We start from the raw sequence: 22,038 nt of genomic DNA, 5'->3' as shown, positions 1-22,038 counted from the left end.
AGAGCTTTCATTAACTCCCTAATTACGTGGCAAAACAACATGCTGACATTTCGCCACACCCCCTCCCTCCGCCGGGGCTCCAGCGCCACTTTATTTCATCTGTCATTAATTGATTTCCCTTCCAACTCTGACAACACTTGCTAATTAGTGACATGAGGCAATTGGGGGACAGATAGAGACAGAAAGAGAGAGAAAAAAAGACATGCGAGGATAATGACTAATGACAGCAGACACGCTTCAATCTGATGAATTGTGTGCCAAAAAAATGGGGGCTGAATTGGGGGAATTGTAGACTTTTAACACTTTTAACTTTAGTGTTAAAAAAATAAGAGATGCTATGCTTCTTACATGTATTGTACTACTGTGCATGCGTGCTTACATATGCGTGGCACAGTAAGCTAGCTGTAGCATAGCTTCCATACTGATGTGCCTATCCTTTGGAAGATGGTGAGGTGGTGAGATACGATTCGATGATGTGATTATACCATTAAATCACCTCTTTTACCCCACATTTACTCCCGGCTCCTCCACCCTGCATCCCAGAAGCTCCAAGCCCAAAAAAGTTGTCACTACTTGTGGACATGGTGAACATATGGCTTCTGTTTTTTACAGTAAAGTTTTAAGTGTTATTTTTAAATGCAACTCATGTAGTTTTATCAGCTATTGTTGAGTGATGCTTTTTTACATTTCTGAAAATTAAAGTATTTTTCCATGCCCCTCCATCCCTTGTTTCAGTACTATGGAAAACAAATTCATCAGAGGTGTCTAGAAATTACGTACAATACTATATACTTTACGTTTTACTTCTTACATTTTCACACAATTGTCCAAACTTTCTACTACTTACATTTTAAAAATAGCCTTGTTACTCCTGTTTCATTTCAGCTCATTTTCACTCCTCCAGAAACTCCAGACTTTAACAGCTTTAACTTTATTATATTTACATTTTACTAAAATACATTCATTTACAATCAGCATATATATATATATATATATATATATATATATATATATATATATATATATATATATATATATATATATATGTGCAGTTGAAACAGGAAGGAGCCTAGTGCATCTCAAATTCTATTATCAACATTAACATTTTAATATAACATTATAGTCATTATGGCTTTTAGAAACATGTTTAGGGGCAGAGGGGCAGTGCACTATAGGACACTATACTTGTACTTAATGGCATTTTTTTTACCCATTTTACATTAGTTTTACTTTTATACTTTAAGTAGTTTTAAGTAGAAACCAGTATTTTTCCACTTTTATTTAAAGAGTATAAAGCTTGAGTTGAATCGTCAGATTCATACAGAAGTATTTTAAACCCTAGTATCTACAATATGCTTCTACCTACAGAGCGATGAATGGGAATACGTTTTTTACACCATTGCTAATAACTAACTTGTACAGACTATTGCAGAACCTCGCTCCTGTTTTTTTTTTCATCTGACTGCAGTTTCCCAGACTCACGTGCTGCATATTTTTAGAGGCCGACTGCCTTTCAAAGTCAATTTCTCTTTGTTCCAGAGCTGATGATGCTGAGGGCTGCTAGTCCATCAAAGGCAGCCAGACTTCAGACAGGAAACACTGCGTTTCCAGCGGGTAGCCAGTGGCCAAATAGCTGGTGTTTGGTGGATCATTATGCTGCATGGCGTGGCGAGGGGGTGGGGGGGGAGGGGGGTAAGAATGCCCCTGGGGGTGGTGGAGTGTAGTGCATATGATGTCATTACTGTTGAGATGATGTGGTTTAGTGGGTAGACGGTGGGGAAGGACCTGGAACCGGTCCAGTGTTTAATGGAGTGTAATGGGTAGGGTAGTGCAGTGCTGGAATGGTACTGTTAGAGCAGGGGAGGGAAAAATCACAGGTGAGTGAATTACTGTGTAGGTGATTATAAGTTATAAAGATTAGGGATAGAGATACTGTATACTGTATAGGTACTCTGTGCTGCAAAGAATGAGGATTTTAAACTGCATTGACACTAAAACGCCAGCATGTGTATTTTTGTAATGCTCTGCTGTGCTGAATCCTAGTGTTCTTTTGTGCTGAATCCCAATGTTCTGCTGTGCTGAAGCCCAGTGTTCTGCTGTGCTGAATCCCAGTGTTCTGCTGTGCTGAATCCCAGTGCTCTGCTGTGCTGAAGCCCAGTGTTCTGCTGTGCTGAAGCTCAGTGTTCTGCTGTGCTGAATCCCAGTGCTCCGCTGTGCTGAATCCCAGTGTTCTGCTGTGCTGAATCCCAGTGTTCTGCTGTGCTGAAGCTCAGTGTTCTGCTGTGCTGAATCCCAGTGTTCAGCTGTGCTGAATCCCAGTGTTCTGCTGTGCTGAATCCCAGTGTTCTGCTTTGCTAAATCCCAGTGTTCTGCTGTGCTGAATCCCATTGTTCTGCTGTGCTGAATCCTAGTGTTCAGCTGTGCTGAATCCCAGTGTTCTGCTGTGCTGAATCCCAGTGTTCAGCTGTGCTGAATCCCAGTGTTCTGCTGTGCTGAAACCCAGTGTTCTGCTGTGCTAAATCCCAGTGTTCTGCTGTGCTGAATCCCAGTGTTCAGCTGTGCTGAATCCCAGTGTTCTGCTGTGCTGAGTCCCAGTGTTCTGCTTTGCTAAATCCCAGTGTTCTGCTGTGTTGAAGCCCAGTGTTCTGCTGTGCTGAAGCTCAGTGTTCTGCTGTGCTGAATCCCAGTGCTCCGCTGTGCTGAATCCCAGTGTTCTGCTGTTCTGAATCCCAGTGTTCTGCTGTGCTAAATCCCAATGTTCTGCCGTGCTGAATCCCAGTGTTCTGCTGTGCTGAATCCCAGTGTTCTGCTTTGCTAAATCCCAATGTTCTGCCGTGCTGAATCCCAGTGTTCTGCTGTGCTGAATCCCAGTGTTCAGCTGTGCTGAATCCCAGTGTTCTGCTGTGCTGAAGCCCAGTGTTCTGCTGTGCTAAATCCCAGTGTTCTGCCGTGCTGAATCCCAGTGTTCTGCTTTGCTAAATCCCAGTGTTCTGCTGTGCAGAATCCCAGTGTTCTGCTGTGCTAAAGCCCAGTGTTCTGCTGTGCTCTGTAATCTTTGCAGGGGTTACTGGTGCTCTGGCCCCAGGTTGATGTTGTTTAGCCAGCCGGAGCGAAGAAACAGTAACAAGCCCTGGGATTGTTTAGGCATTACTGCATTTCCATGCAATGAAAACCGGTTCCAGGAAATGGCAAAATGGGCTGCAGGGATTAGGAGAAGCTCCAGACAGGTTTTATAATGCTGCTTCTATTCCAATCAAACCACAGTCTTCACAAACTGGACGTGTGTATTATCTGTGAAGGTCTTAGTCTCTAAAACATAAAAAATACACTCAAACATGCTCAAAGAGTCCGACACACTCCATTCATACCCATTCATACTACTGATACCATGGGCTCAATTATATCTATCTATTGGTGAGCCATCAACTGTGCACTGTGCAGCTTGATTTAGGGAGTGTCAATGTTTCTTTGCTGTCGTAACCATGGGAAAAGTACACCTTGTGCGGCCTGAAACAGGCGCAAAATTCTCTTCATTATTCATGGGTGTGTTTTGGGCGACTGTTGACTGTTGTCAGGGTTCCAATCAGTCAGTGGAGCACCACTCCACCGTCCTTTCCACTGTCGAGATCGAAATATGCCAGAAATTTTACTTGAACTCACCTCATTTTTAGACCCCATGACCATCGGTGTAGATATATGTTATATATGTAGATATATGTTGATATGTTTTTGTCCACAAATATGATTAACCTGACCAAAGTAGACCACCAATATGACCAAGCTGGTTGACTAACCATCACCCATAATGAGATTACAAATATGGCCGACAGCACCATACTGGTTCACCAGCGCAGCCAGTATTTCCATCATCACCAAACTGGTTGACCCGCACAACCAAGCTAATTGACCACCATGCCCATTGTCACCAAGCTGGTTGACCAACAATGCCACCATCAACATTTATAAGCTGACTAGCCTGACCAATTTCACCAAACTGGTTGACCAGCATGACCAGAATGACCAGCATCACTAAACCGACTGACTAGAAAGACCAGGATAATTTACCATCATGTTTCCTACACCTTCAAAAGACTCTTGGAAACTGGAGAAAACTGATACAGGAAGAGTCACATTTGGCTGACCCACATGGAAACAGCAGCTTTAGCCTTTAGCTTAGAAAAACATTATTGGACTGAGTCTCTTGGACTAAGTTTCAGCAGTAAAGAGAAGAATTAGAGGTCTGATAGGTGAAGAAATGCAGTAATACATCATTGATAAGATGATAAGATGATTGACTTAATTTCAGCACCTTTCATCATGAATTTAGGGTCATTGCACTCTGAGCTGTAGGGTTTATGGGTTTATGGCAAGAATTGGGACAGAACCTCTTGATTTTGGCCCCTCAAAACCGTTTACATGATGATTCCCATCAAGCTTCCAGTCTTTCTAATTGGAAACCCCACCATACGTTCTTTATCTTCCCCTTTCCTCCTCCCTCTCCGTCATTCTGACACAAATCCAGCCCGAGTTTCATTAGCTGAGAAACACTCTCCAACCCGACGAGCGCTCCAGCATAAATATGCTATGAGGTGTCTAATATGAAAAGTGGCCTCGCCATTGCGAGGCTGGATTTATGGCTCTCCGGCTTCTTACTGTTAGCCGAGCGCCGTGCGAAGCTAATTCCTCTGCGTCCGACTGAGCCTCTCGCTTTTACCTTTTTAAGATGCATTTTATTCAGAACACTTTAGGTAAATAGCCAATAAAGCTAACGCTGTGTGAATGGCACAGGCATTTACACCAATGGATTCTGTGTGATAAATCAAGTACTGAGCTTTTAGCCTTGTGATGAACCCTTTAGCATGCATGCTATTCACCACCTCACTCACTTATCGCTAAAACTAGTGAAAACGTGGGCTGGTTTGCTGAAAAGCATCACGGTTCATATAAGTCCGAACTAAACTGGTTCAAGAACCAGAGTTCTTTGCTGAAAAAGCGTAGCATGGTGGCTTTTATTATTATCGTCCACTTGAAATCAATACATTGGATCATCTGAGCTAACTGCAAATAACACTTTGCTCAACCAAATAAACAGTTTTCAGGAGAGATATATGTATAGATTAACATCCAAGACTCATTAGACTGTAAAAGAAAGTATTTACTTTTTATACTTACATTTTTTTTGCTGAGTTAGAAGGATTCCCTATTATGGGCCACCCTACTTTCTGCTTAACACACCCTATATTAAATGTTAATTAATTTTTGCTTAGATTAACAGTCAGTTAACAGCTGTGCTGAACTCGTCAAGAGTTAATTACTTGAATTTCTTGCCTCTTAATGTTAGTTTCAGAGCATCAGTTGTAAAGTAGCAAAGGGGTAGAGTTACAGGTATACAGTGAATAGTAAATATTTGAGTAATGCTCTAATCCAGATTATGAGAAGCAAGAACTACTCACTACTAAAGCAAAGAAGAAAAAATAACTTTAAGAAATGAAGATTAGTAAATCTGTCAGTCCAAAAACTTTGAAAATTTGAAAGTATTCTCAAGCGCAGTTAAAAAGACCATCAAAAACTTTATGATGAAACTGGCACTCATCAGGACTGCCTCACAAAAAGAAGAGCATCCTATTGAACAGGACAAGTTAATCGGAGTTACCAGCAACAGTAAGATGAAAAATCAGTGCAGAATATGTAATATGTAAAAACATATATGTTTACAGTAACACACAAGTACAGTAAAGGATCACGATATGGATTTTTTTAGTGCTTAAAATATGTTACCAATTAGGGCTGCAACAATTAGTTGATATTATCGACTATGTAAATTATAAAAAAATGTTAGTTGACGACTAATCATCAATAAGTAGCACTACACAAATTACTGGGGACAAAAACATGGCCTGCGACTTCAAAAGTGGTCAATCACAACAGATTTCACATTTCTTCACTAAATATCAGCACCTTCCACATTGGTGGAAGGACAATGTTCTGGACATTCGAAGGACATTTAAATCCCATGTTCAGCTTTTATTGTTTCTATCGTTTTGAACCAATAGTGAAAGCTAGAAACAGGAGCCATACCCAAAGTAAGAAGAGAGGGAAGGCATGGTGAAAATAACTGTTGACTAATCGATTAATCGTAAAAAATAATCGGCAGATTAGTCGACTGCTGAAATAATCATTAGTTGCAGCCCGATTACCAATATTGTCATGAACATTACGGTGAAATATGTCTGACCTCTGCAGGCGGCGATATTTACATCATTTAAAATACATGTTTCCATTTTCACACACAACATTAGTATACAGTAGAGTATTGTAAATGAGCCTAAGGCCTTGATGTACCTCAACGAACTTGTTAGCCTCAATGCTAATTGCGTAATTAGCCCCTTTCTCGTTCAGTTTAATAGAAGATAAGTTTTTTTTTCCTAGAAGATGTGAGTTCTGCTCTCTGATGGTTACAGTCACGCTCAACACTGCCTACCATCCCCATTTAGCACCAGGATACTGATGAGAAAAAAGTCAGTGGAATTAAGTTGCTCAGTGTGACGTGAGCAGGCTAATTTACGTGCCATTTCAAACGAGCGGGATCTGCTGGGGAATTCGGGGAAATTTCGCACGCCGGGGACCAAACAACACTGTTTCATCATCCCAACCACAGGGCCACACAATTATGACTGAAAAAAATACAGCAATTAGTTTGATTGATATTGCGGCGGGGTTCATTAAACGAGCGTAGCGGAGAGTGAACGTTTTAGCAAGCCTACTTAGTCACAGATGAAGCGGGCTGGGAGTGTTTGATTTAGCCTATCAGACGGCACCCAGAGCACTCGAGTGGAAACGCAGGAGACGACCGCCGTTAATGGAAACGCAGACATGCCCATGTCATTTGCAAAAGTTCTCATTTAGCGCCGTTAAGAACTTTTAGAGCAGCATTTATTTTAGACCGACGTTCCAAAAGTCCTGAAAGATCCGAATGTGAATCAGTTATAAAGTGTTACTTAAGGGGACGGCCTGTGGATTCCATTTGAGAAAGTTGTGTGTGATTTAAAGTACCAGTCAAAAGTTTGGACATGCATTTTCATTGTAAAATGAATACTGAATTGATCCAGACTATGATGGAACACATAAGGAATCTTTTAAAGGTTTGGACAATGAAACTGAAACACCTGTCATTTTAGTGTGGGAGGTTTCATTTATGGCTAAATTGGAGCAGCCTGGTGTTCAATCTTCATCAATTGCACTTTATTGCACCAGTAAGAGCAGGGTGTAAAGGAGGTTCAATTAGCAGGGTAAAAGCAAAAATTTGCTCAAAATATTAATTGCAATTTAATTAATATTAATTAATTGCAATGCACACAACATTACGGGTGACATACCAGAGTTCAAAAGAGGACAAATTGTTGGTGCACGTCTTGCTGGAGCATCTGTGACCAAGACAGCAAGTCTTTGTTTGTGATGCATCAAGAGCCACGGTATCCAGGGTAATGTCAGCAAGATACCACCATGAAGAACCAACCACATCCAACAGGATTAACTGTGGACGCTGTAAGAGGAAGCTGTCTGAAAGGGATGTTCGAGTGCTAACCCGGATTGTGTTCAAAAAACATAAAACCACGGCTGATCAAATCACGGCAGAATTCAATGTGCACCTCAACTCTCCTGTTTCCACCAGAACTGTCCGTCACCACAGTAAATTATTGCAGTCTAAAACCAGGTGTTTCAGTTTTATTGTCCAACCCCTGTAGTAAATTAATAGTGTTAAACAAACCAAAATACTAATATATGGGGAGCTGTTAAGCTGTAGTTTTTGAGGCTGGTAACTCTGATGAACTCTTGCTCTTCCTTTCCTAGGGCAAGTCCTGCTGGAAAATGAAAGCCACATCCAGACTTAATATTACACAGTGGATCAACAGCAGCAGATGACATGACTCTCCATCAAACCATCACTGAATTCCCCCCCAGACAAACATCACTCATATCGTAGCTGCCGATTCTCTCACTGAGCTTCTGGTTCAGACTGTCAGAGATAAATATGGGTGGGCTGCATTTAACCAGACTCTGGGCATGAAACATCATGTTCCGCCCACACGTGTCTTGACACATCTGTCAGCTCCACCTCCCACCACAAACAAGCTTTGTGTGACCACATAAAAGATCCAATTCAGCTGTCACTTTCCTATGAGCGTCTGACGGACAGCATTATAATACAGTATAGAACGGACGTTCTATAGTCAAGTGGATCTATTGACAGCATGTTCAGCATATTTATATTTTGGGACATAAAAGCAGTAGCATATTGATGATGGAAACCCTGGTTAGGATTATTTTTAAAAGTGTGCCTCCACTATTTTAAGGCAAAAAAGTAAATGCATATTGCACAAATTGCTATGTTGTTCTTGGTGGATGCTACGGTGTTGCTAGGGGGTTGCTGGGGTGTTTATAAAACAAGTAAATGGTGGTTGCTTCGTAGATGCTATTGTGTTTATGGTGGATTCTAGAGTATTTTTATAGTGCTGCCATGTAAGAGTGTTGTGAAGTAGTTGCTAGTGTGGTTGCCATGGTTGTTGCTGTGGTGTATTGAAAGCAATAACACATTGTTACTTCCAAATATCACTTGGAGGAAGAGTTTATATGGTGTTCCTGAATGTAAGAGTGTTGTGAAGTAGTTGCTAGTGTGGTTGCCATGGTGGTTGCTGTGGTATGCTAGGTTATTCCTATGTAGTTACAATGATATTTCTGGTGGATTCAAGGACAATGCTGATGATACGTGGTTGCACAATGAATTATAAAGGATTGTTTGGTGGTTGCAGTGGAGTTGCTTATTGGTTGCTAGGGTGGTTGCTGTGGTATTCTTGGTGGATTAGAGGCTGTTGGTAAGTGTCTGGTTGATAGATGCTATAGTGTTGCAAGGTGACCTGTGGTCATATTCCTGGTAGTTGCTAGACTAGAAAGTGTTGCTAGGTGGTTGAAATGGAGTTGCTTATTGGTTGCTAGGGTGTTTGCTGTGGTATTCCTGGTGCATGAGAGGGTGTTGGTAAATGGCTGATTGGTAGATGCTATAGTGCTGCAAGGTGGCCTGGGAATATATTGCTGATAGTTGCTAAACTATTAAGTGTTGATAGGTGGTTGCAATGGAGTTGCTCATTGGTTGCTGTGGTATCCTGGTGGATAAGCGGGTGTTTGTAAGTGTCTGGATGGTAGATGCTATAGTGTTGCAAGGTGGCCTGTGGTCATATTCCTGCTAGTTGCTAGACTATTAAGTGTTGCTTGGTGGTTGCAGTGGAATGGCATAGTGGTTGCTATGGTGGTTGATGTGGTATTCTTGGTGGATTAGGCTGTTGGTAAGTGGCTGGTTGGTAGGTGCTATAGTGTGACTTGTGGTCATATTATTGGCAGTTGCTAAACTATAAAGTGTTGATAGGGGGTTGCAATGGAGTTGCTCATTGGTTGCTGAGGTATCCTGGTGGATAAGCTGGTGTTTGTAAGTGGCTGGTTGGTAGATGCTATAGTGTTGCAAGGTGACTTGTGGTCATATTATTGGCAGTTGCTAAACTATAAAGTGTTGCTAGGTGGTTGCAGTGAAATTGCGTAGTGGTTGCTAGGATATTCCTAGGTGATTGCTAAGGTGGTTGCTATGGTATTTTATGTCGTTACTAGTAGATATTTTGCAAATACTAAGGAGTAAAATAATGTCTGTGCATAAGAAAAATACAAAAATATGAAAATGAATAGATATTTAAGTTTTCATCCACAAATTCACGAGTTCTACTTCTATTTCTACTTCCTCACTTTTTTCATGACCTTTCTGAAGGACAGTTTTATAGTAACATGCTTTCAGTGTTTACGTCTAAGTGAAGTGGATATATTTTCAGCAGCATAGCATACTTCCAGCAGCTATTTTAACCACACTCTATCTATTATATGAAACTTGAAAGCAATAACATATTGATGGAAACCTTATAAATAGTATTATTTAAAGGATATGGAACAAGTGTATCTCTGCCATTCAAAAGAAAAAAAAGAGGTATTTCCAAATAACTCCGTGGGAAGATATGAACTCAGCCTGAAGATATGAATAAATGGATGAATTTAAATGAACAGAGCGCTCCATTTACGAAATGAAAAGGTGTCGTTTTCTTTTGATGCAACAGATTCCAAGACCCAATATGCAGAGAATCCAATATCTCAGGGTGGGGCTGGGGTGAGTTGGGGGTACTGCGCCCTTGTCCCAGTGATGAAATCCAGTCTGAAATACTGTAACCAGCTGTAATGTTTTTTATTGATATATCTCTAAATCTTTCACTTCATTTTCTATTAAATCTTAAATCTTAGAAGTTGCAGCTTTTGAGAGCAACAGCAACAATAACATATTAATTTAATATGAATGACTTCTGGCTTATTTTTAGCTCATGTCTGTTTGTAAAAGTAAGTTTTTAAGGGAGCATATTTTTTTTGATGATTTAAACTTGCAGCAAAACCTATCCTTTAGACATTTCAGACTAATGTAATGTCTAATTACTGTGTAATTAAACATATTATTATGTTATTACATTTGCATAGTACACTGGAATGTAACAAAGGTTAATTAGCATTTATAGGTTTGTTGGTACCACTTTAAAATAAGACAACCTTTATAAAGGGTTTATAAATGGTTTACAATTAGTTTATCAATGGTTACTAATTAGGTTGTAAATGCCTTATAATGCCCAAATACTGAACCCACAGCCATCTATTCTGTTGCCCTTTCTATGTACGTGTTATAACTGATTATTAATGATTTTTAAGGCTTTTACAACCTAATTAGTAACCATTAATAAACTAATTGTAAACCATTTATAAACCCTTTATAAAGGTAGTCTTATTTTAAAGTGGTACCGATTTGTTGTAGTTGTAAATATGACAACAAACTATTGTGTTCTGTTTAAATGCAATTCTGTTTAAACTCTTCTGAATAGAGGTTGCCGTGGTATCCCTAGTGGTTGCTAGGTTGTTGGTATGCAGTTATAATGGCATGCCCAGTCTGTGATAGGGTCTGGGTAAGTGGTAGCTCGGTGAATGCTAAAGTGTTGCTAGCTGGTTGCTATGGAATTGCTTAGTGGTTTCTAAGGTGTTGCTTGGAGGTTGCTACACAGCACATTTGTTTTAGTGTTGCTTAGTGGTTGCTGTGGTGTTCCAGGTGCTTGCTACTGTGTTGCTAGGTGGTTGCTATGGTGTTGTAAGGTGCTTGCTATAGGATCCCAAGTGGTACCTAAGGTGTTGCTAAGTGGTCACGTTTGGCAAGTTGGTTGCTATGGTGTTACTCAGTGGTTGCTGTGTTATTCCAGGTGTTTGCTTTTGTGTTGCTAGGTCGTTGCCATGGTATATCAGCTGGTTGCTAAGGGGTCGTAAGGTGTTTGCTATCGGATGCCAATGGGGTTACTTTGGTGTTGCAAAGTGGTTACACAGTGGTTGTTTTGGTGTTGCTAGGTGGATGCTATTGTATACCAGCTGGTTACTGTGTTTTGCTAAATAGTTATATGATTCCAAATGGTTACTATCATGTTTCTTAGTAGTTGCTGTGGTATTCCAGGTGCTAGCTATTGTGTTGATAGGTGGTTGCTATGGTGGTGTAAGGTGATTGCTTTAGGATCCCAAGTGGGAACTATGGTGTTTTTAGGTAGTTGCAAGGGGTTTTCTTTCTTGCTGCTTAGTGGTTGTTGTGATAGGTAGAAGATCTATAATGTATTGCTAAGTAGTTGCTATGGTATACCATCTGGTTGCTGTGGTGTTTTAGAGTGATTACTATAGTATCTATCGTATTGATAGGTGGTCGATATGGTGTGCAAGATGTTTCCTATGGTGTTGCTTACTAGTTGCTGTGATACCTCAGGTTGTTACTAGCTGGTTGCTATCTGTTTTTTGCGAGCTGGTTGCCAGGCTATCCCAGGTGGTTGCTGTGATACTGCAGTCAATAATACTTCCAGCATGAATATGGTTAATATGGTTGTCTTGTCTTGTCTTTTTTTAAGTTGTCATCCTCAAATCCTAGTGATTTCAATTGGGTATATCATAGTAAACTCAAGCTATCAAATCTGAATAGTTACATTTTTGCAGGTTTTAACTCAGAAACAGCCAATCAGGGACTTGTGGAAGCAGGTAATTACAGTAGATAGAACAGACTGGTGGCATTAGGCTTGGATCCAAAGCCTGCCAGAAGGTATCTCTCAGCACCAAGGCTGAAGAGCTTTGGAATATGGTGGGTCTGTATAATAACCTGCATGTTGTGGCACCTCTGCCCACTTTTCTGCCCACAGAGGGGTACTTATTTATCTGTGGCCTCCAAAAAGCCTGAGGAGTGTTCTGTGTTTCCACTCCAAGCTCGGGATCAGGTGGCGTTCCAAACAGAAACGAGGTCTTTGGGTTGTCCTGTTGTCTGTAAGCAGCTCAGAGCGGAGTGTGGGAAACTGTTAAGCTCCGGCACGACCCCGGCCCCCCTCAGCCGTCCCCCAGCCGCCCCCCAGCGACTGCACTGACCCCCAGGCATTGATTACACTCAGCCTGACACATCAGGGACAGTGCCGTGACGGCTGAGCTCGGTCTTCAGGCTGCTCTGAATGACAGATCATCTCCAGCACTTCCCTCCTGAGCTCAGAGTGTGAGAAACACTACTTTTCACCAGTGAACCTGGAACTGAGACTTGTCTACTGACACTGTAGTACACTGTAAGACACAAAGTTGTATTAATGTACTAGAATACTTGTCAGGCAAAGATTAGATTTTTTTTTCCTACATAGTAAATGAATACTGAAGTGATCCAGACTATGAAGGAACACATAAGGAATCATGTAGTAACTTAAAAGTGTTAAAAAATAAAATAGTCTGTGAAGAAGCATTTAGGTTCTCTTATCTGAGGTGATGTTATCTTGCGGTTTCTGAGGCTGGAAACTCTGATGAACTCTTCCGTTCCTGGGGAAGTCCTGATGAGTGCCAGTTGCATCATTACGTTTTAAAAAGTATTTTCTTAAAGTATTTTTTTTTTCTTTACTTAGTTAAATAGTTATTTTGTTATAATATGGATTAGAACATTACTCAAATATTCACTTTTCACTGTATACCTGTAACTCTACCTCTTCACAACTTTACAACTGATGCTCTCAAACACTTTATTAAGAGACAAGAAATTCAAGTAATAAACTCTTGATTTAAGTTCAGCACAGCTGTTAACTGAAAGCCGGAAATTCCAGCTGACTCTACCTCATAAAACTGACTGAGAAAATCCAGCAGAGATGTGCAAAACTGTCTCTATCTAAGCAAGAGGTGCTACTTTTAAGAATCTAAAATATTATAAAACATACTCTGGTTTAATTAACACTTTTTTTTGCTAACTAAATAATTCCATATGTTTTACTCATAGTTTAAATTACTTTATTACTAATCTACAATGCACTTCCATAAACATTTGCAGTGTTTTTGGCTCAATAATGTACAAAAATGTTGATGGTCAGTGCCCATCATCCATCTAGCACTTAATCACAAGATAACACCTCATCACATATACAGGTGTGGGGTTGTTTCCAAGCTGTCCTTTAAGTTAATACATGTTTAAACCTTTTTTAACCTTTAAAAAACACTTTTTTGTGAGCGCCCTCTCAAGTACAACTGTGCTATAGATGAGGATGATGTGTCTCTATACTTGGACATAGATGGACATTTCACAATATGCAAATCAGTCTCTCAATGATACGTCCATGCTAATGTCCAAACATCTGGGTCTCACCGCTACAAGAGGCACACTGCTGCAGCTCAGCACAATCAGCTCTCCCTTTTGCCCCTCCCCTAAACCCATACATCACCCAGTGCCCCTCCCAAACGACCTCTTCCAGATTTTTTTTTAGCATTTTTCGAATTTGAGCTGAGGGTGGAGTCAGTTTAGTTACCTTTAAAGGTAGAACATGATGATGATGATGATGATGATGAAGATGATGATGATGAAGATGATGTTTGTTGTGTAGGGAACAACCATGCTAGCCACACACACACACACACACACACACGCACACACACACCCTCACAGTGGGGACTGGAGATAAATAAATAAAGACTAACCTAAATTTCTAATCTGACCCCTTCTGCCATGCCTGGGAAAATAAAGCAAATCTCTCAAATCCACCGAGAGCAGAAATGCATCAGAGATGCTCAGAAAGGAGCCAAGCCTTCCTCCCTCCACTCGCTCGTCCTCATCCTCAGCAGCTGGGCCTGCAATCAGGCCAGTGTCCCCATAAAACCTGCACTCTTACACACACACACACATACACACGTATGAAAAAATGCACACACACACACACACACACATAAGCGCTTCTGAGAAATCTGTATCTCTAACTCTGACAGCTTTGATGACCTACAAGCTTTTCCTGCTCATCACGACCGCACTGAATATATGACGCGTTTCTGGATCTGTAGGTTTGTGGTTAAGCACGGGTCGCTAATATTACCTAGAGCTTGAAACGGTTTATAGAAAAGCATCTTATCTTAGTTATCTTTAGTTATCTTTCAGCCCTTATCTAACTTATTATGCCACGCCCACTTTTTAAGAGTTTGTTTCTTTTGCATTTTTTGTTAAAATATCCAGTCCGTTCATATTAAATGATTTCTGAAAAAGCAAATGCAGAGCGTAATAGCTGCTGTTTGGAATGCAGTGAAGAAGAAAGTCATCACTGGTGTACTAAATAACAGGTGAATACCACAGCAGCATTGTGAGTGCTGTAAAGAAAAACCCTAAAACTACTGATGGTGACATCAGCAATAACCTCCAAAGTACTTTTCACAGAAGACCTCATGAACAAAAGTACAGAGGCTTCACCAGAAGGTAAAAAAAAAAGACTAATAAAGACTTCAATAGTAAGACCAGGCTGGAATTTACCCAACTACACTCATTTCTAAACCATCTCTTCTGCTGCTCCAGAAAACAGATCATTCTTCTTGTATTTATTTTCTTGCTCCGCCCCAGACTGATCTGAGAGGAGAGGAGCAGGTTTCTCGCATGTTTTTTTGTGAAGCATTTTGGTGATCTTTTTTTTTTGCCTGTATGAAAACAAACGAATGGAATAGTTTTTGAGGGAGCTTAAGGGGGCCAACATAATATTAGCCTGATGGTATGAATGTTATGGATGGTTACTGTGTTCAGGTGTGTTTGGAGTATGGGGGCTGGGGTGGAACCAGCTGCCACAGAATTGTAATTGGTCACAATTGGTTATTCAACGATGTGAAAATGCTATTTACTATAAAGAATGAAAGCTTTTATTTAAATTACCGTATTTTATACTGTAAGATGCACTTGAAAATCATTTAATTTTCCCCAAAATTGTCAGTGTGCCTTATTATGTGGTGCGCATTATGCAAGAATTTTACCAGTTAGTTTGTAAGAAGCAGTAAAGCCACTCTGCTAAAGTGCAGTCTTATACAGGAGTTTCAGTTTAGTTCTCCAGCAGTATTATCATTAGCTGTTAACCATGCTAAGCTTTATCTCTTTTGCCGTTCAAAGGTGAGTGTTATTGGCCTGTAGCCTGCTGCTAAGCCTGGCTAACACTGCTGGCAAAGCATTAGCATTACCCGCTAACTATGCTAAGCTCTCGATCTTTCGCCGTTCAAAGGTGAGTGTTATTGGCCTGTAGCCTGCTGCTAAGCCTGGCTAGCACTGCTGGACCAGCATTAGCATTACCCGCTAACTATGCTAAGCTCTCAATCTTTCGCCATTTAGAGCTAAGTATATAGACTGGACTGTAGTCTGCGTGTCTCCCATGTTAAAACAAGCTACGTGGCTAGCAGGAACACTCAGGGTTCCTCAGTGTAGCGCTGTCTGGCGGCATTACACCCCCAGCTAATGCTACTACACCCCCAGCCTTAGTGGAAGTAAATGGAAGCGTTTTACTCATATACAAATAAACAGTTTTCAGAAGAGAAATATGTGTAGATTAACATCCAGCACTCGTTAAACTTTAAAAGAAAATATATATTTTTCTTTTTTTTTTAAGAATTACAGTTTTGTTAACCTAGCTTAGCTTTATTTAACTTAGTTACCCACCACCACCCAGCAGCGAGACCTGTTCCTTCTAAATTAGAAGGAAAACATGGCAACACCCCTGTTCCTTACTAGTATTGCATAATGTGCCTCATAATTTGGTGCACCTAATGTATAAAATAATGCAGTATATATTATTTTGTCTTGTCAACCCCCCTACACCCCCTCCAACTCCCTCACCTCCCCTTGAATTCTGTTTCCTCTTCTTTAAAACTGGCGAAAAGACTTTCATGTTAATATATTGGACTCTGTAAAGCTTCAGAACGTTAGAAAGCTTAATTAGAGTGTAGAGAAAAGTGTAATCTATAGTGTGAATATGGCAGGCCGTGTGCACCTCGCTGAAGTTATTCTGCTTAGCTAAGCTGTTTCTGTTCAGCTATTGATTTTTCTTTTTCAGTTTTAATCTCAGGCATTATGTATTACCTCAGCAACGGTAAATGTCCCTACTAACTGCTTTCACAGCCACTGAGCCCTGACTCAGAGCGAGAGAGAGAGAGAGAGAGAGAGAGAATAGCTGTTTCTACTCAAGCACATCTAAAGCCAGGTTTTACTGCAGTCCTGCAATAAAAAAGCATGACTAGCTACATCAACTGCACCAGTGCAACAGAATATACAGCTCTGGAAAAAAAAGAGAGCACTTCAGTTTCTGAATCAGTTTCTCTGATTTTGCTATTTATAGGTTTAGGTTTGAGTAAAATGAACATTGTTGTTTTATTCTATAATCTACAGACAACATTTCTCCCAAATTCCAAATAAAAATATTGTCATTTAGAGCATTTATTTGCAGAAAATGAGAAATGACTGAAATAACAAAAAAACATAGAGAGCTTTCAGACCTCAAATAATGCAAAAAAAAAACAAAAACAAGTTCATATTCATAAAGTTTTAAGAGTTCAGAAATCAATATTTGGTGGAATAATCCTGGTTTTTAATCACAGTTTTCATGCATCTTGGCATCATGTTCTCCTCCACCAGTCTTACACACTGCTTTTGGATAAGTTTATGCTATTCACTCCTGGTGCAAAAATTTAAGCAGTTCAGCTCAGTTTGATGGCTTGTGAACATCCATCTTTTTCTTGATTATATTCCAGAGGTTTTTTTTAAGTGGCTCTTTTTAAGGTTTTTAACCTGGCTCTTAAAGGGAATGGCAAGTGACACGCTGATTGGTTTATTTAACACTGCACCCAAAACACACCCATAATTAATTAGGAAGAATTAATTAATAGAATTATTACATGCTTTTAGCGTTTTTTGAGCAGTGCAAGGTGTACTTTTCCCGCTGTTATGATAGCAAAGACACACTGACACATGCTAAAACAAGCTGTCTGGTTGATGGCTCACATAATAGGGCCCAAATCATGAGTCAAATAGAGTATGGTTGAATCCAAGTCAAGTAACGAGTCAGCAAGTGATAAACCTTTAAGCTCTATAAAGGATCTGCTTTAGGCCAATGGCAGCCAACTCTTCTAGATTTCCGACTTTTATTTTGGAATTAACTCCATCCTATTTCACTGTATTTAAAGCTGCATTTCTGTGTTTTGTGTTCAGATTGCGGAGTCTGGTGAAGCAGCTGGAGAGAGGCGAGGCGTCCCTCGTCGACTTAAAGAAGAACCTCGAGTATGCAGCAACTGTGCTTGAATCCGTCTACATCGAAGAAACAAGGTAAAGTGCCAAAATAAACTTTCTTCTACTGTTAAATTAGAGTTCTCAGACGTTTTGGATCTTTGGAGATCCATCCATTTGGACTCCATCGTTTGTTAAAGGTAAATCATGAATTAACCAAGACTGAATGCAAATTAAATTGTGAGTCAATTGTAAGTCATGAATCAATTTTGGCCATTTAAGTCAAATTCAAGTTGAATCATGAGTCAGTAAAGGGTGACTCTTACTGTGTTAGTTGTTGAGTTATTAACAGGTGAGGTCATGAGACAATTATGTGAATCTAAGTCAAATCTCTAGTCTGTAAAGAATGAGTCAAAATCAAGTTGATAAATCCTGCTTTAATAGCGAGTCTGAGTTGAGTGGTGAGCGTGAACTGAGTTGAGGAATCAGATTGTTCAATCAGGTGAATCAGTTAAGGATTAATCAAAATCTAGTCTTACATGAATTATGAGTCAATTATGTATGAATTCAAGGCAAATTGATAATTCAGTTAATGGCCAGTCTGAATCAGATTGTTCAGTCGAGTGAATCAGTTAAGAGTGAATTAAAATGAAGTCTTAGATGTGATTCAATAAATGTTCAATTCAAGTCAAATTAGGGGTGAAGTCAAATTGTGAGTCATTTAATGGCGAATCTAAATATGATTGTTCAACCAGTTAAGGATGAATTAAAATCTAGTCTTACATGAGTTGTGAGTCAAATATGTATACATTCAAGTCAAATTGTGAGTCAGTTAATGGTGAGTCTGAATCAGATTGTTCAATCAGGTGAATCAGTTAAGAATGAACCAAAATCTAGTCTTAGATGTGATTCAATTGACGATTAATTCAAGTCAAATTATAAATCAGATAATGGAAAGTCTGAATCTGATTGGTTAACCCGTTGAATCAGTTAAGGATGAATCAAAATTTAGTCTTAGTTGTGAGCCAATTAATGGTCAATTCATGTGAAATTATGAGTCAATTAACTGTAAGTCCAAATCAGATTGTTTATTCAGAATGTTTATTCTGTTGACAAAATCTAGTCTAACTTGAGTCATGAGTCAATTATATCTGAATTCAAGTCAAATTTTGAGTCAGTTAATGTTGTATCTAAATCAGATTTTTCATTCAAGTGAATCAGTTAAGAATGAACTAAAATTTAGTGTTAGATGTGATTCAATTAATGGCCAATTCAAGTCAAATTAAGAGTCAGTTAATGGTGTATCTGAATCAGATTGTTCATTATGTTGAATCAGTTAAGGTTGAGACAAAATCTAATCTAATATGAGTTGTGAGTCACATATGTATGAATTCAAATCAACTTTTGAGTCAGTTAATGGTGAATCTAAATCCAGTTGTTCAATCAGTTGAATCAATTAAAAATGAGCCAAAATCTAATCTCACATGAGTTTATGAGTCAGTTAATGAGTCAGTTAATGGTGAGTGTGAAGTAGACTGTTCAATAAAGTGAATCAGTAAAGAATTAACTGAAATCTATTCTTAGATTCAAGTTTACTTATGAGTCAGTTAATAGCAAGTCTGAGTCAGATTTTTCAATCATTTGAATCAGTTAAAGATGAGCCAAAATCTAGTCTTACCTGAGTCTGGAGTCAATTATATCTGAATTCAAGGCAAATTGTGAGTCAGTTAATGGTGTACCTGAATATGATTGTTCAATCAGGTGAATCAGGTTCAATCAGGTGAACTGAAATCTATTCATAGTCAATTAATGGTAAATACAAGTCAAATTAGGGGTGAATTCAAGTCAAATTGTGAGTCATTTAAAGGCGAGTTTGAATCAGATTGTTCATTCAGTTGAATCAGTTAAGGATGAGACAAAATCTAATCATACATGAGTCATGAGTCAATTATGTATGAATTCAAGTCAAATTATGAGTCTGAATCTGACTGTTCAATCAAATGAATCATTTAAGAATGAGTCAAAATCTAGTCTTACATGAATCATGTGTCAAATATATATGAATTCAAGTCAAACTGAGTCAGTTAATGGTGTATCTGAATCAGATTGTTCATTCTGTTGAAATCTGTTGAAAGGATGAGACAAAAGCTAATCATACACGAGTCGTGAGTCAAATATTTATACATTCAAGTCAAATTGTGAGTCATTGAATGGCCAGTTTAAGCTCTTGAATCAGTATAGCATGAATCTAGTTCAATTGTTAGACATTTAAATGCGAATCTAAATCCGATTATTGAGTTAAAGATTAATCAAAATGTAGTTTTAGTTGTGAGTCAAACTGTGAGTCAGTAAAGAGTGAATTTAAAAACAAAAAAAATCATTTAAAAAAACATCTGTCACGAACAAGGTGAAAATCAAATCCCATAATTTATTGCTCCTGCTACATTTATAAATGACTTTCACAGCTCGGGGGCTGGAGGCACTAAAGCTAAGTATTAAAAATGTGACTTAGAACTTAGGATTTAGAACAATGCATAGTCTTTAAATAGTTATTATTGGAAGCCATTATTGGTAATTAATAATTACTCAAGTCAGTTTTAATCAGTCTCTCTTTGTTACAATGAAAAGTTTGGGGATAATTCAGTATTTATTATGTTGGAAGCCTCGATGGCTCGTGATTACTGGGTTTATTTCTAGGAAACTTCTAGAAAAACTCCCACAAAGCAAAAACTGAAAAGCCTGCATTAACTTGATATCTCAAACACGACCTCAGGGTCCTGAAACAGGCCGTCATTCATCTGGACGATGTTCTTTATGTGCTGTATTTGGGTGGCAGGTCCCAACTCATATTTACTCTCTGCCAGCCTGTACTGGAGCTCATACACACTGAGGGGATGATGATGATGGACGACCCCCAACGCAAGCTGGCCCTGGTTCTGAAATATATAAAATATATGGCCAAACATCAGCAGAAAAAAGAAAACTTCAGCCAACAGCCATTCACTTACACTAATGGAGGTTCCACAACCCTGACAGCAAAACCGTATAGAGCAAGAAATAAAGAGAAACATTAGGAACTCTACGGGCATTAAGATGTCATAATACAGCAGCTCAGCTCACTATTCGAGAGCCACCGGTTGCCATAAGTTGTCACAGCTCATTTATTTCCTAATCTTTATTTTTTTAGCAGTCAGAAAATGAAAGCCAATGGACTTTAGCCATTTTTTATTTATTTAAAAAAATGCTGCAATCTGGTTGTAGTTGTAATGAGACCACAATGCCACTTGGGGAGCTGCTCTTTTTGAGGGGTATCTTCTGTTTACACAAATTTTCTTCTTTCCTTTAATATGGATGAAGTGTGTTTGATGTCTCAGATGTTCTTCTGTCATTTAAAACTGAACGAAAGGAAAAACAAACAAAAGAAACAATCAGTAGAAGAGCTAAAGAACTAGATTCAATAACTGGCGAGGGAACAACAGAAAAAGGGTGGTATTTATACAAGGACAGACAGGTGTGGGCAATCAGAAGCTCGGGGAGTGAGAACACCAGCAAATCCAATATGTTTCATGTTTTCTTATGATTTTTTTAGCCATGCAGTCTTTGCGTTTATGACAAACGTATGGTGTTCATACTTAGGCATGGATCTGTAAATGGAAAACAAACAAACAGACAAGACTATATGAATTATATGGCCAAACTGGTCCCACATCAGCAGAAAAAGAAGAGTTTACACTAATAGACAACCATGACACAGTCATTGGACTTTATGAAAAGTGTTTTGAACTTTGAAACATTTCAGCTTTAGTGAAAAACTACAGAACTACATGCCTCAACCTCATTAAAAGAAATAAGTAAAACTGTAAATGGAAGTTGACTAAATTCTTATTGCTGATTGGCTGGAATAGTGTTGTTTATTTGTTTGTTTTCCATTTACAGATCCAGGCTTAGGTATGAACACCATACATTTGCCGTAAACAAAAAAGACTGTATGGCTAGCAAACCATAAGAAAACTTGAAACATTGGATTTTATATAAAACCATGACAACACACCCCTTTAGAGCAGGACATTTTAATGATAAAAGTTCAATACATGATCTGGTCTCTCTATGCACGGGAAATAAACTGAGTTTATGCAGTACTATTAATGGTATCAATGGTATTACTGTTTTTTAATTGCCTGAATATTTCTAACACAGATTTATCCAGTATAAAATATCAGACAGAGGTGTAACGGTCGCCTGAGCACAGCAGCTGGTCCCAGAACAGATCAGATGAAAGCTTATGGAATTATGTAACTGTGGCGTCATTCTGGTCACCCTCGGATTAGGACACTAACCTCTTAAATGCAAAGCCACAGAGATTGCTAGTCTGCTCTGATTATGATTTATATTCCGGCGTTCCAGCAGTGCGCTAC

General features: G+C 39.1%; 1 protein-coding gene across 9 annotated transcripts in view; it reads left to right on the top strand.

Moving 5' to 3' along the window:
* pde1cb (phosphodiesterase 1C, calmodulin-dependent b) overlaps window positions 1-22,038 on the top strand; it is a 175,854-nt gene that overhangs the window by 116,992 nt on the left and 36,824 nt on the right. For all 9 annotated transcript variants that reach the window (XM_049476575.1, XM_049476577.1, XM_049476576.1 and 6 more), the window contains one exon: window positions 17,609-17,722. In XM_049476575.1, the coding sequence (XP_049332532.1) occupies window positions 17,609-17,722 (114 nt within the window). The remainder of the gene's footprint in view (window positions 1-17,608; window positions 17,723-22,038) is intronic.

The sequence above is a fragment of the Astyanax mexicanus genome, chromosome 4 (assembly GCF_023375975.1).
Source record: "Astyanax mexicanus isolate ESR-SI-001 chromosome 4, AstMex3_surface, whole genome shotgun sequence".
Lineage (NCBI taxonomy): Eukaryota > Metazoa > Chordata > Actinopteri > Characiformes > Acestrorhamphidae > Astyanax > Astyanax mexicanus.
The sequence above is the reverse complement of the archived record's forward strand: the minus strand, read 5'-3'. Positions and strand labels throughout refer to the sequence as shown.